The following is a 15,987-nucleotide window of genomic DNA, read 5'->3' on the forward strand; positions in this document are numbered from 1 at the left end:
GGAATGCAAACTGGTGCAGCCACTTGGAAAACAGTATGGAGGTTCTCAGAAAGTTAAGAATGGAACTACTCTATGATCCAATAATTGTACTCCTAGGTATTTACCCAAAGGATATAAAAATACAGATTTGAAGGGATACATGCACCTCTGTGTTTATAGCTGCATTATCAACAATAGCCAAATTATGGAAAGATCCCAAATGTCTATCAACTGATGAATGGATAAAGAGGAGGTATATATACACAATGGAATATTACTCAGTCATAAAAAAGAATAAAATCTTGCCATTTTTAATGACATGGATGGAGCAAGAGAGCGTTAAGTGAAAGAAGTTAGAGAAAGACAAATACCATATGATTTCACTTATATGTGGAATTTAAGAAACAGAATGAACAAGGAAAGGGAAACGAAAGAGAGAGAGGCAATCTGAGAAACAGACTCTTAACCATAGAAAATGTGATGGTTACCAGAGGGGAGGTGGGTGGGCAGATGGGTTAAATAGGTGATGGCAATTACGGAGTGTACTTGTTGTGATGAGGACCAGGTATATGCAAGTGTTGCATCACTAAATTGCATACCTGAAAGTAATATTACAGTGTATGTTAGTTAATTAGTTAGAATTTAAATATAAACTTAAAAAAAAAACAGAAAAATTTTGATTTTAAGATTCCCTGTATAAACAGCAGTCAATTGCCCAACTTCTATGCTAGTGTTAGAGAACTGCTGACTGGTTTAAGCGATAACTTAATGGTTTGGATGTATCTACTCCTTTCCAAGGGAATAGCTAAGTTCCATGAGAAACAAAATGGTCTGCAGTGTGGGTAGTCTGTCTTGGGTCCCTCCTGTATTTTGAAAAGGAGTGTCTAAAAATACTGAAACATTCCAGAGCCCACACAGTACTGTGTCTCTGCCTTTCTGGGTTCCTGACATTCCCTTATATGAATACATTTCCACTTACCTTTTTTTTTTTTAAGTAGTTACTGAATCCTAATCTTACATGTCCCTTAATTTTACATGCACATAGATGAATCAATACATGAATCAACTAGTTACCACATTGCCCCCTACGACATGAAGTAAACAGGAATGCTTAGTCTATTAATATACATGTTCTTTCTGCTAGAATAGGAATAGATGTCTTTAAAAGGAAAATAATCAGCACAAACTTTGGCAAACTTTGTGAGTTTGAAATCTAAGCATTATTGAGAAATTGATAAACCTTGCATGTATTTTCTATATTATCCAATAAATAACATGTCATCAATATATAAAAATGTCTTGTGTTTTATATTAGATGCTTCGTCTTATTATTTAAATGTTTGTATATAGAACTTTTAAAACCAGTCATAAAACCATGTTACTTAGAGACGCAGCGTGTGGTATATTAAGCACCTGGTTAGGTGGAGTTCAAAAATATGTAGTCCCTCAGTGACATCAGGTTAATGTCTATCCCAGCATTCCTAGCGCCAGTTAGAAATTTTATATGAACCTCTTCTCATGTAGCCATCTGTTGCTGGAGTAATCCTTCCTGGGATCTTCATTGTCATACTGTTTTATGGTAGCTTTAAATTTTTTTTTTTTAATGTTTGTTTATTTTTGAGAGAGAGAGACAGAGCAGGGGTGGGGCAGAGAGGGAGGGAGACACAGAATCTAGAGCAGGCTGTCAGCATAGAGCCCAATGCAGGGCTTGAACTCATGAACCATGAGATCATGAGCTGAGCTGAAATTGGATGCTTAGCTGACTGAGCCACCCCGTCACCTGTTTTTGGTAGCTTTAAATGAAGGTATTCACCATATTTTATGCTTCACTTCACCACATTGTGCTATATACCAGTTCCAGGCTGTAGGTTAAGTATGCATCCTGACCCCCAAACTATTTCTATAGTCATGCAGAGATAGAATGCAAACGTTTTTAAATAACAAATCATACTGTGTTTTGGAAATAGAGGAATGAGATGTTCAGGATATGATCTGGTGTATGTATTGGTGGGAACATATAGTGTCTGTATCGTGAGAACAGTCAGTACTTCTTGACCTTTCATTGTGTGCAGTTACAGAAAGTAAAAGCCTTGAAATTTAAGGGTCTTCCAATTAAATGGCACATATATTATATATCGTCATTCCCTGAGAACCATAAACAGCCTCAGTGATAGAGAGGCATACTCATGCAAAGAGGAATGGAAGGAATGTCCAGAGTTGGTCTTAACAGAAATGTTTATAAAGGTTGTAGGGCACTTAAAGGAGGTATTCTCTGTAATTCTTCATGAAATCCCCTCACCAGGTCTGATTCTTGGTACTTTCTTTTTGTAGATATTTTCAGGGCTGTTGGTAAATCTCACAACCATCCAGCCTTGGCTATCATGGCTTCAGTACTTCAGCATTCCTCGATATGGCTTTGCGGTGAGTTTTCCTCATCTGTCTCTGTGATCCTAGCACAGGATTAATTCTAGGATTAGAATTCCCAAGCTAGGGACAACCAGAATAAAGCCTAACAACCTTGTCTCCTGCTGTGAACTGTGAAGGTCTCCAGGGGTTTCTTTTTTAGGAGCAATGAAGGAGAGTTTTCTATTAAGCCTTAGATCACCTTGATAATCACCTGAGGTTTCCCCAGTTACCCAGTTGTCTGAAGGAGGTGAAGGGTGGGGAGATAACTCCTCATGAGGGAGAAAGATTGACTAATTGATATAAAGAAATATAGTTGTGTTTCAGTTCACTATGAAAATAGAGGATGGGGGGCCTAGAATATATATTTTATATTGAATTCAGAAAAAAACAAAACAAAAAAAACCCAAAAAACAAAGAGCATATAATACAGCCACTATCTTGGTTTTAGAAAGCTAATCAAGTCCAAAGAAAACTGTCTTAATATAGTATAATTGGGTTTCTAACTCCCAAGAATTGGCACTGGTTTTGATGAAAATAAACAAGAATAATACAAAAGATTCTCACCATAAATGAACGATAGTCACTGAGTACTGCTGTAAGATTTTGAGTACACTGTGGGATTATAAAATTGGGGAGAGAAGAAGGAAGGAGCCAGAGGTCTCCCCTCTTTGCCAACTACTTTACTTCCCTTTGTTTTGGAAGCTAAAATCTCAACCTTAGACTACTCAGTTGCCAAGGAAAAGAATTTTAGTTGCTCTGGTGTGGCAGACTGTGAACGTGAAGCTTGGTTTGTTTGTAGAAATAGCAATAAAGATTAAACTAGGAGGACATGATAATTCTTTGAAGTTTTTTGAAATTTAAAACTGTTTACCTTGCCCCATCCCCCTTGTGTTATAGGCTTTGCAGCATAATGAATTTTTGGGACAAAACTTCTGCCCAGGACTCAACATAACAACAAATAATACCTGTAGTTATGCGACGTAAGTTCATATTCAGTGTCGTAGTGGATTTGTTTACTATTGTGGTGTATGTAGAAAGCCCACTGGGCCGCTTGGCTGGTGTAAGTCCTTTCACTGACTTCTCTGGGTTGTACACCAGTGCCCATCTCCTTGGCATTTGCTTCAGTGAAAACTGTACTTCAGATGGAGAAATGTTTCTGATACGTTCATTGGGGGCCTTTAAAAAAGATTCATTGGCTGTTTTGATTGTGAGTTTTAGTTTTGACTTTCTGAACACTTGAGTTTGAAATGAGCTGCTTTGATATTTTACCAAAGCCTTGGAATATTAGAATTGTATGGAGTGTGTGAAGTGTACGGATCCATAAACTTATGGCTTCCTGTAAGCCCAACCCAAGGCCAGGAGCAAGAGCTAAGAGGGCAGCAGAGGGGAGGATCATTGTCCTGCCGTGCTGTTGGCACTTGCCTCTTCCTCCTGCATTTACTTGGAGACATTATGAAATCGAGGTCTACATGACTATCTTTTTTTCTTTCAAACTGACCCAGAACATCCTTTTTGAGGGATGTATCCTCCAAAGGAGAAAACACCTTTCAGTAAGCTGAGAAAGAAGTCCCATTTTTTTGCATAATGTCAAACAGAAATGCAGATTTTGATAAAATCAGAGGATGTTGTTTTAAAAATTGAATAACCCTTTTCTTGTCGATGATTGTTGTTAATGGTTTGATTTTGCTACATCGATCAATGAAAGAAAAGAGAATGCTGGTATCCAGAATCTCATGAACTATTCTCAAGTAGAATAGAAATAATTCTTAGTAATAGGGAAAATTGTTATTTCGAAGTATTTCTGAAAAACCTGTATGAAGAGAAGTTTTCTATATTCTGCCCACTCTCTTTTGTCTGGGTATAACATTTTTGGAGGAGCTGCACACACATGGCGTACCAGGTAGTCAGTATGGCTGCACCAGGTAGTTTTAGGACCAGGCGCTTTTCTAAACTGTGGCAGGGCCGCTCCATCCTGCTCTAGCTCAGCCCCCACCGAGGCTTATACCTGATTAGGTGGGCCTGCTGGTGATGTCCTGCTGCTGAGTATCTGCAGTGCTCATTCCAGCCCTGCTGCAAGAGCAGCGGGGGGCAGGAAGCCCTCGCTCACCTCTTTTCCTAGCTTTAGAATTCTTAGCGTGTGTTTCTTTGTACATCTGGCTGGTGGGTAGCGAGCTCTGTAAAGAGCTTTGATCAACTTGGTAGGGGCCTTAGATGTCATCTGTTAAAACTGAGGTTTTCCCTGTCAGGAGTGAGAGCAGCATCAGAGATCTGAAAACAAATGAATTTGGAGAGATTAGCAACTGGGTTCAAAGTGTGAATCGGTGGACTTGGCCAAGTTCCTTAAATCTTAGTCTCTTCATCTTTTTAACTGGGTATAATATTTATTTCACTGGGTTGTTTCAGGGATTAACTAAACTGTTACATATGGACTGCTTAGCATAGTATCCAGCAGAATTGTAAGCCCTCATTGTTACCCATTACATATAAAGGCATAGTTCTTTAAGACTTGGAACCTATGGGAACTGTGAATACATTGAGAGTAAAACTTGACAGATAACTAAGGATAAAGTTATATTCTTTTTCTGTTGAATTTCAGATGTACTGGCGAAGAATTTTTGGTAAACCAGGGCATCGATATCTCCCCTTGGGGCCTGTGGAAGAATCACGTAGCCTTGGCATGCATGATTGTTATCTTCCTTACAATTGCCTACCTAAAATTGTTATTTCTTAAAAAATTTTCTTAAATTCTTCTTGAATTTACATGATTTATGTGCACATTAAATAGGGAGTGTCTTGATTTATTTTAAGCATTCAATGAAGTGTTTTTGTCGTCTCTTCATTTGGCATCATACTGTTCAGCAAGAATTATTTTTCCAGAAACCACAGCGAACTGATTTATACATGAAAGAACTCAAGTCATAAACTAGTGATATTATGGACTGTGTATTAGTTCATCTGGTCATACAGTAACCATGGGGAAGACATCTAGTTTATCAACCTAAAACAGAATTGAATACTGGGAACTTGTGACAAGTTATTAATATTTCTGGTATTAGTTTCCTCATCTTTAAAATGAATAGAGCATTCATTGCCCTCCAGCTCCAGTATTAGATGAATCTGTGATTTGCCATTATTTAATAAATCATAATAACAAATGTACAGATGCAGTGGTGGAAGTACAAAATCTAATCTATGTTGGAAAAACCCAGTGTTATTTACAGGGCAAAAAAAAACCCACTGTGATAGAAAAAGCTTTGATGAGCCTTTTAAGATTATTAGAACATACTGAGATTTCTCTAGTGGAATCAGAGCCCCTCAGGGGTCTCTGCTGGCCTTTGTAGGTGTGGCGGACTGGGAGTTGTGACCCTTGCTGGGGCAGTTCAGTGGCCTGTGATCAGGGCAAGGATCAGAGCCTCCTGGGGCACTTTGCTCAAATACAGATGGCCAGGCCCTGTGAGCCCCGCTGCATCAGCATCTCCAGGGTTACTCCAGAAAGCCCCGCCCATTCCAGGACCTGGTCATTTCCAAGATCCTCTCTGCCTCTGAAAACTTAGTTATGATACACTACCTGTCATAACTGCCCCCGTATAGACTTTTTCATTCCTACATATACATCTCTTATTCATGGATCTTCTCTTTGTTCTAACCCTTATCAGTAATAGGGAACTATTTAACTTCTTTTTTTTTATATATAATTTTTTTTAATGTTTATTTATTTTTGAGACAGAGAGAGCACGGGAGCAGTAGAGGGGCAGAGAGAGAGGGAGACACAGAATCTGAAGCAGGCTTCAGGCTCTGAGCTGTCAGCACAGAGTCCGACATGGGGCTCAAACTCATGAGCTGTGAGATCATGACTTGAGCTGAAGTCGGACGCTTAACGTAGTGAGCCACCCAGGCGCCCCTTAACTTCTTTTTTATTGAAGGGTCATGTGGAGAAAAGTATAGTCCAGTGAAGTATCAAAAAAGGAACATGCCGGTGGAACTACCAATCTAGGCAAAGAAACAGGATGTTAGCAGCGCATGGATGCCCCCCGCGTGCCCCCTCCCGATCACTACTTCCTTCTCTCTGTGCTATTTCTGAAATGATGCTTGTATACTCCTCTTTGTTGCTGTTCTCATGTTTTGTGTTCCTGTGTGCATAGGTCCAGCCTTACTTAAGTCCTTTCCTCCCCCTTTTAATGAAGTATTAATTTTGGAATAATTTTAGATTTAACAGAAGAGTTGCAAAGATAGTATGGAAAAATTCCCAGATACACTTTACCCAACTTTCCTTACTAACATTTTATATATCATGGTACATGTCAGAAGTAAGAAGTTAACATTGGTACATTATTACTTAAACTACACACTTTATTCAGATTACACTAACATGGTTAGTCATTCCAGGATCCACTTCAGGGGATCGGATTGCAATGAATCCTCCTTTTTATGAAAGTAAACATTTTTCAGAATTAAATGAGGTTGAGGATCACCAGTGTGGACCCTTTGCAACTGGTCATCTTGGAGTATCACTTAGTGTCATTGGGTGCCCTGCCATATTGTCACAATATCAGTCCAGGGAGGGACATAACATTATATATATATATATATATATATATATATATATATATATATATTTCATAACATTGTATTTTTCAGAAACTTTTTTTAATGATGTTTCATTAATGCACTGTCTTGTAACATGATGTCACACACTCTTTCTACCCTATTATGTGACCATTAGGGTTAATCAGTTTTTCCTGTTCTTGGTGTATAACTCTGGCTTCCTCATAGTTCTCTGTATACACTCTTCTCCCATTATACAGAGAGTAATATCTGTGCTTCACACACAAAATACACTTAACAGAAGAAACAAAACAGCCCAATAGATTAACACTCACTTTTAAAATAAGAAAGAGGGTCATGGTTCAGTGTCTGACATCAGCTCAGGTCATGATCTCGTGGTTATTGAATTCGAGCCCCACATCCAGCTTGCTGCTGTCAGCCTGTCAGAGCAGAGCCCACGTTGGATCTTCTGTCCCCCTCTGTCTGCCCCTCCCCCACTGGTACTCTGTCAAAAATAAACATTTAAAAAATGAAATAAAAAAATTTAAATGTATCCTCTTATACCTATCATCCTTTTATAGTGCAATTTCCTTATATCCTTTTTATATAATTCTGTTTTTAATTATGGTAAACCTATAACATAAAATTTGCCATCTTAACGGTTTTTAAATTAAGGACCATTTTTAAAAGTAACGTAAAAGCGTATATCCTATAAAGTATAAAAGAACATACTAATTTATAGAAATTTAGAAATCAGACTATGTCTATATCCCTTTGAATTTTGTTTTTATTTTCTTGGATGTCAGAAGAACTAATCTGTAATGGGAGAAGATATATTAATTTGGTTTAAAATAAAAGAAACCTGGGGCACCTGGGTAGCTCCGTTAATGGGGCATCTGACTTTGTCTCAGGTCATGATCTCGTGGTTCTTGGGTTCAAGCCCAAAGTTGGGCTCTGTGCTGACAGCTTGGAGCCTGGAGCCTGCTTCAGATTCTGTGTCTCTTCTCTCTCTTCCCCTCCCCTGCTCACAGTCTGTCTCTCTCTGTCTCCCAAAAAATAAAATGTTAAAAATTTTAAAAAGAAAGGAAAAGAAATCTCAGGAATAAATGAAAAGTGTTAGCTACTGTTTATACTCTTTCCATTGCTGTCGTGGGGCTTTTACAAAAGAGTGCAGGAAGACTCATTGTGGAAGGCTCCATGGTGTGTTAGGTGAGGCAGCAAGAACGGAAAGGAAAATGGGTGGCTTGAAGAGAGTTGTTGAAGGGGCAGTGGACATACTCCTCTGTTTCTTCGTCTTGGAAGCCATTCTTCATGGTCTTTAGATTTGAATTATATTAACCTCAATACCTCAATGTTTACATTTATTTGAAAAGCAGCATTACTCGTATTTATATGAAATCTTTAGGCCTCCCCAGTGCCTGCTCAGTGTGCCCCAGATCAGACTAGCAGAGCTGGGACAGATGCCATTCTTGGGTTCAAAAGCTTGGGCTCTCGCCAATGCTGATGTCCTGATGGCCACTCCTGATGCCTCAGCTGTTAAAATGTTGATGAACCAGATTTCTAAGAAATTTGCTGGTAATTTTACTAAGATACTTTTATACTTTTCAAGATATTCTATTGAAACCGTGTTTCTGTATTACAGAACAAATATGTTGTCTCCTAATAATTTACTCTTCCACAAGAGATTTGGCTACCAGTTGAGATGAGGGAGGCCTCACTGGGTTTGTGGGAGAGTCTGTTTTGCATGTTTAGGAATTGGGACTCTATTTTTTTCAGTGTATGCAAGGGGCATTATGCTCTGAGGAATTAATTCACATGAGCCATCCTCAGAAGGGGATTGGTAAACCAGAGCACCAGTTTACTAATTTAAACAGTAAAATGTTACATAGCCATTTACCTGTGACATTCTTCTCTCAGGTGTGAAACTGAAATCAGAGGATTCTTTGGGCTTAGGATTTAAGGCTAATTTAGACAATGTCCACTACATCCATAGGAATTTGTGTGTCAGGCAAACCTGAATCGTTGCAAGAGCTCATCCTCACCAAGTCCATGCGGGAGGTAATCCATAACTGCCTCACCGTCCGAGGTTTGTGCTTATTCTCAGTGGAATAAAGATCCCAAAGAAAACCTGGAACCCCACCAAACATAGCTACTGTCTTGCTGTACCTGCTGGTCTTCTGTCTCTTGTTATACACATTAAAAAAAATGGTTGACTCACATGTTACAGCCTACTTTCTGTCCCCATTGAACAATATGACTATAAGATACCTCTATTCTAAATTGGAGTAACTCTGTGACTGTGAGATTCCACATTTCTTTGCGGTTACCCAGGGTTTCCCAAGCTTGCCTGGTAAGAATCAATGATCATCCGGATGCTTATGGAAGGAAGGAAGGAAAGAAAAAGCTATTTTTTCCCCATCTGTTGAGAAATCTCTGAGGAGTGAGCATAGGCATTCCAGGTGATTCTTTGGGATTATACTGATTTAGGATTGTAATAACCAGTTAAGGTCATTTAACCCTACATTCATTATAATTTGATCTTGATCTAATCGGTGTGGCAATTGCCTTTAAAGGCATATATTTTGTATCCACCTAAATACTGGACTCACATCTAGAACTAAGTGAGCTCATTAACATCACCTGATCTTCAAACTTTTTTTAAGCTGAGGAATCATTCTTGCACCTGGTAAATCCCCCAAGAACAGCACCTATGGGACTCTCATAAGTAACAGCTGGTGATGATTTGGCCGCCTCTACAGTTACTCATGTGTCACCCAGGTTTGTGACCTTGATGGACTTATTTAGCTTAATATCTTTTTCTTTTTATTTATTTTTTTAATGTTTTCATTTTTGAGAGACAGAGTGTGAGCAGGAGAGGGACAGACACACACACACACACACACACACACACACACACAGAATCTGAAGCAGGCTGTAGCCTCTGGGCTCTGAGCTGTCAGCATGGAGCCTGACGTGGAGCTTGAACCCACAAACTGTGAGATCATGACCTGAGCTGAAGTCGGTGCTAAACCGACTGAGCCACCCAGGTGTATCTTTCTTATCCATAAAATAGGGATTCTAATAGTTTCTATCTCTCTAGAGGTGTGAAGATCAAATAAGGTAATGCATGTAAAGTGCCTAGAAGTACTTGGCTCATAGGATGTCCTCAATACATTTTCGCTATTACTGCTACATCCCGTAGGACATCACACTGGTTATTAGCGTCATGCTAGTGCCAGTTCATGGATGAACCCTGCACAGGGACAAGAGCACCATTCTCCAGGACATGTTCTATGCACTAAACCAGGAGTTGGCAAACTATGGCCTGCAGGCCAAATCCCGCCCACTGCCTGTTTTTGTAAATAAAACTTCATTGAAACACAGTCACGCTCATTCGTATTAGTATTGTCCATGGCTGCTTTTGCACTATGATGGCACAGGAGTTATGACAGAGACTATTGTGGCCCATAATGCCTAAAGTATTTACTATCTGGCTCTTTATGGAAAGTTTGCCGGTCCCTGTATTAGACCAAGAGTTCCTGTTCCCAGCATTTATAGTATAGTCACACTATACAGGTCTACATACTAGTGATATTGGCCTCTCTCAGTATCATTTCCTTCAGCCCATTTGCTGGATTTGTGCTTCCCTGTCTGCAGCTGGAGGCTCTGCTCTTTTGGAGCTCCTAAATCCTCATGAAGCGAGCACACTTTTACCTGGGAATACAGTGAGGGTTCCACTGAACCTCAAACTGTCTGCCACTTAGACACTTTGAGATTTGCACACTGGTGATCAGTAGGCAAAGAAAGCAGGTGTCACATTGGTCAACTCTGTTAGGAGAAGCTAGACTTTGCTGCTGTTTAATGGGACAGAGAATTCACAGAAGTAACTTGGTATGCTAAACAGGCAATCACAGCCTGGTAAAGGACAAGGACTTTGAGCCCTCAGCAATGCGGGTGTGGATCACTGCACCAAACAAGCAATGCTGTAGAGCTGAAGTATTGGCCAAGAATGAGGAACTCTAGGAAGGGTGGTAGAGGAGATAAGGAGTAACTATGGCCTTGTGAGCAGCAGCAGCAATGGGGATGAGTCAGTTCCACTAACCCTCCTGTAGTATGTTTTCTAGAGATCATAGCTGGGCTCCCTCAAAAAGTCCAGAGTGGACTTTACGTGGACACAAGTGGATCTGAGTGGTGCAAGGGGTGGATGAAGGAGATGTTTTTGGTGCTCTGTGGCATACCTCCTTGGCACCTCTGATTTCAGCTGCAGCTGTAGTGGATAGCTCAAGTGAGCTCAGATCACGTCGCTAGCATCCCACCTCAAACCTGCACCACAAATCTCTTCACTTTCCTGCTGTGAGGCCTCCAAAGCTGAAAGAAACTCTTCAGCCCCAGTGCAAGTGTAGCCTGAAAGTGTGGGGTGTTCACCCCTCCACCAATAGGGATCAGGACAAAGCCCCAGCCCAGTGTTCTTCAGACGGGGAATTATGAGAGGCATTCTGTAGGGTTCCCAGAGGCGGAACTGAGCTTCTGTTGCCTACAGAGGCAACCTCATTAACACACCAGTAGGCTTGCATCTCCTCCTTTCCTGGCTCACTCTGTTTCCTGCTCCTGTTTCCTAGTATCACCTCCCAAATAAACTACGTGGACTCAAGTCCTTGTTTTGACTTTTATTTTAGGACACTAAAACACATTCCCATTAATACCAGAAACAAAACAAGCATGTGTAGTCTTACTGCTATTCTCCAACATAATACTGTCCTTACAAATGAGCTAGCCTTACCCCCAGAAAACCCAAAGAATCAATACAGAATCTATTAGAACTAGTGAAGGAGTTCAACACATGTGCTACATGTAAGATTAATTTATAGAACATTAGTAATTTCCCTTTTTATCAGCAGTAACCAACTAGAAAATATAATAGAAGATTCTGTTCATAGCAACAATAAAACCATATTATAAATACATAGGATCATTAAGAAATTTTAAGAAACACTTAAAGGACATTAAAGAAGTTCTGAATAAGTGAAGAATTGTTTCTGATAGTGTTAAGATGTCAGTTGTCCCCAGACTAAACAATAAATTCAATGCAATTCGAATTAAATCCCAGTGGGAACTTTTTCTCTGTCCGCCCTCTAATAGGAGCCCACCAAACTTGTTCGAACACTTGCATGGAAAAATAAAGTTTCACAAAAGTAGCTCAGTCAATTTCATAATAAAAAAAAGACCTTACCAAAAAAAAAAAAATTGTTGTGCAAGAATATCCATAGATCAGTTTGCAAAAGGCTAAAGAGTTTATACATGACCCTGAAATGACATCATGAGCCAGTAAGGTAAAGTGACTTATTTAATAAAAAACTGGCTCATTATTTGGAGAAAAATACCTGTGGGCCTTATACAAATTTACTCTTGGGATGTATTAAATGTGAAAGATAAAACTAAGTTTAATAAATAAAAGTTTTTGATCTTACAAAGATCTCTTTAAAACCCCAAACACAATAAAGCAAAAAAAAAATTGATTTTACTATATAAAAATTAAGGAAATATTGACAAAGTTGTCAGTTGAGAGACATTAACAAGCAAATATTAACAAGAGTCCAATACTGGTAAGGTATTAATATTTAAACCATGCAAGGAACTTCTGCAAATCAACAAAAAAAGAGCATGACCCGGTAGAAAAATAAGCAATGAACAAAAACATACTTGTTTCCCATCAGATCAAAGTGTAAGAGTTTCAAGGTTTGAATTGGCAGCTTAGCAAAAGGGAAATCCAAATGTTGAACATTTATATGAGGGGATGTTCAACTTTAGCAATTAGGAATCAGAGAAATGCAAAATAAAATGAGACCTCACTTTAAAACCATGCCATTAACAAAAAGCAGGAAGCTGTATGGGACCGATGCTGGTGAGGGGATGTATAAAACTGGGAATCTCATGCATGTAGTGGAATCATGGACGGATGCAGTCATTCCAGAGGGCAACCTGAGAGTTCCGAATAAAATTAAATATTTATAGGCCTGGCACTCAGCAGTCTGACTCCTGTTATATACCCATGGGGGAACTCATGAAAAGTCAACGAGGGAATTAACATTGATGTTCAAAGATTTTGAAATAACAGAAATATTAAAACCAACTATTCACTATAGAAATGCATAAGTAAAATGTGGTTGCACATTAGGGAATACTATACGGTCATCAGAATAACTTAATGAAGGTACATACTACTGAAGAAGTAATGTGTCAATCATATTTTTTGGACATAAAAGAGCAGATGCCTGTTTCAAAGTCTAAACCTTTAGTAATTAGTCTCATGATACAAGGCAAATTACCCAGCTGCTTCTACTTAGGAAACAGACAACTATTACATCTGTTATTATACCAAGTCTTTATTAAGAAGTAAAGTGCTCAATATTACACATTAATGAAATTCTCAATTGTCGAGAGACTTGCATATGTAACATCTTCTTAAAATCACAGATATAGAGGGGAAGATGATAGGAGAGGGAAAAGGAGGGAATTCTCCATGACTAAAGAGAAAAAAAGTATGTAACTTATGGGTAAAAAGAAAGAATTTTGTAAAATCGTACAGGTGAAATGAGAAACAAGATGATAATAAGTACATAAAAAGATTTTCTAGTGACCATAATTAATATATGGCACGTGGTCAATACACATGGATACCACATAATGGCTGCACTTCAAATTGAAGTTTGTTTACATGTAACAACATGGTACACACACATAAATACGTACACTCAATATCCCTGGAATGCAAACTTCAGTACCTAGTAATAAAGAACTTCATGTAGCATATTCAAAAGAAAGTAAAGATGGAAATAAAGCATGAGAAATAACTATCAAAGAAACCCAATGTGTATCACTTCTATAGAAGCCAGCTGAGGCAGGTTTGTTTGCTCAGGTTTTCACTGAAGATTTGACTGACCTATTCTATCAATCATGTAAACGACTTAAAGCCAGGCATTCAAACACAGGCCTCCCTTCTGTTGTTCTCCAAGTCAGAGTTAACTCACCAGCAACGCATTCTCTCTTGCTTGTCCCATTAGCTCTCTCAAAAGGTCACCTCATTCAACACTTTTGAAAAATAAGATTTTTTTATTTTTTATTGAGAAATAATCTCTTCTCTATAAATTTGGTGGACCCTCTCCTAATGAAAACACAAACAAACAAACCAAAAACTGCTGCAAACTCAAACTGTGGCTGATACGTTCTGATCATGAATGAATTTTCAATACCAGAAATTCCTTCTCATTAAAATTGAGCTCCATTTAGATTATACATTCTAGTTTTGCACTGCTGAATCAGACTATTTGAGTTCCATATTCTTAAAACAGCATAAAATTCAAACTTCAGTTTTATAATGTTTGCATATGAATTTCAAAACTCCTGTAAATTTTTGTTTCAAACGAACATATCTGCTGAGTTAAAACCCTCAGTACATAATGAAAACATTTAGGAAGTCGGCTTTCCCAGATTAGTTACAATGTTCCTTTCACTTGCAAGTAAGTTGAGCCACGCGGGAAGAGAATATATGGACGAATCTTTATACTAAACTAATTATAAGAAAAAGTCAAACTGATGGGGCCCCTGGGTGGCTTAGTCAGTTAAGCATCTGACTTCGGCTCAGGTCATGATCTCAGGGTTTGTGGGTTCAAGACCCACGTCAGGCTCTGTGCTAACAACAGCTCAGAGCCTGGAACCTGCTCCTGTGCTAATAGCTCGGAGCCTAGAACTTGCTTCAGATTCTGTGTCTCTCTCTCTCTGCCTCTCCCCGGCTCATTGTCTGTCTCTCTCTCTCCAAAATAAACATAAAAAAAAGAAAGAAAGAAAGAAAGAAAGAAAGAAAGAAAGAAAGAAAGAAAGAAAGAAAAAGTCAAACTGAGTGACAGGGCTCCTTCTAATTTTCCTATGTCATGGCTAGAGATGACATTTTAACCTACAATCAATCTGGTGGTTTCACACAGCTCATTTTAAATGAGAGTGAAAACAGTATGAATAAATGAAACAGTTATTCCCACGGACATGAACTATATAATACAATGATAAAAAAGCACAGTATTCAACATGTATCTTCACCATTCATACACATTCTAGCATAATGACTACATACCCATTCCATGGTTCATAGTTCTTTTCCAGCTCATCTTTTGGAAATGTTTGCCCCAGGAAGGTAGTTGAAACAAAGGGTTCCTTTCTTTAAAGCAAGCTATGTTTTACGTCCATAAACCAAGCCCGAGTGGGAAAGAATGCTCCTACTTTCCCTTCACGCACTGGGCAAAAATGACAATACTGATTTTTGTGACTGGAAATAAAACTCAGAAGGCTTTTGACAATTCTCTCCTAGCTTTAAAGGCTACATTGTTGTCCACTGAGAAGACTCATCCACGGTAGCAAGTGGGCAGACCACTCCATATACTTTACAAAGATTTTTTTTTTTCCGTACTCAATATTTACACCTAGGTTTCTTATATGAGAAAAAAAAATCTTCTTTGATCCATGGGCAAAGTTTATCTAAAATAAATTAAAGTGCAGAAGAAGTAACATTTGGTCACAAAGACCAGCATCATATGGTGGTCAGGGCATATAAATAGTGTACTTGCTCTGGCCATTCAGGACAGCCCTTTCTCCCCTATTAGGAACACACACTAACACACATCTTAGACTTGGATATTGGAACTCCCATTTGCACCTGCGCCTTCTATTCCGTCTGCAGACTGGGAGGAAGAAGGGCGGGAGCTTCTGGGGCGCGGCTGACCATTCAGTCCCACCGGCGTGCCTAAACCATGACTTATCTGGGAAGCTGCATCGTCAGACTCCCAGCGTTCCAACTCTTCCCGCACTAGTCGTTCCATCTGCTCCCTGTGGATTTCACTGTCACGACCCAGTCTTTCATCCTAACAAAGGAAAAAGAGATCAGGATGTTGGGGGTTGGGGGATGCACACTTTTGTACTTAGAAATTGCCTTAGGAAATCAGGGGGTCAAATAATCTGTCAACATTAAATGACGTTAAATAACACTGGCGATTTATAGCATATATAGCA

General features: G+C 39.0%; 2 protein-coding genes across 5 annotated transcripts in view; one reads left to right on the plus strand and one right to left on the minus strand.

Annotated features, from left to right (window-relative positions):
- ABCG2 (ATP binding cassette subfamily G member 2 (Junior blood group)) overlaps window positions 1-5,200 on the plus strand; it is a 132,955-nt gene extending 127,755 nt beyond the window's left edge. For all 4 annotated transcript variants that reach the window (XM_045473320.1, XM_045473316.1, XM_045473322.1 and 1 more), the window contains exons 14-16: window positions 2,311-2,400; window positions 3,283-3,365; window positions 4,982-5,200. In XM_045473320.1, the coding sequence (XP_045329276.1) occupies window positions 2,311-2,400; window positions 3,283-3,365; window positions 4,982-5,129 (321 nt within the window). In that variant the 3' untranslated portion in view covers window positions 5,130-5,200. The remainder of the gene's footprint in view (window positions 1-2,310; window positions 2,401-3,282; window positions 3,366-4,981) is intronic.
- An 8,093-nt stretch (window positions 5,201-13,293) lies between these two features.
- The window catches only part of PKD2 (polycystin 2, transient receptor potential cation channel), a 58,350-nt gene continuing 55,656 nt past the window's right edge, over window positions 13,294-15,987 (minus strand). Inside the window, exon 15 of the mRNA XM_045473323.1 lies at window positions 13,294-15,839. Within this exon, the coding sequence (XP_045329279.1) occupies window positions 15,603-15,839 (237 nt within the window). The 3' untranslated portion in view covers window positions 13,294-15,602. The remainder of the gene's footprint in view (window positions 15,840-15,987) is intronic.

Source organism: Leopardus geoffroyi, chromosome B1, assembly GCF_018350155.1.
Source record: "Leopardus geoffroyi isolate Oge1 chromosome B1, O.geoffroyi_Oge1_pat1.0, whole genome shotgun sequence".
Taxonomy (NCBI): Eukaryota; Metazoa; Chordata; class Mammalia; order Carnivora; family Felidae; genus Leopardus; species Leopardus geoffroyi.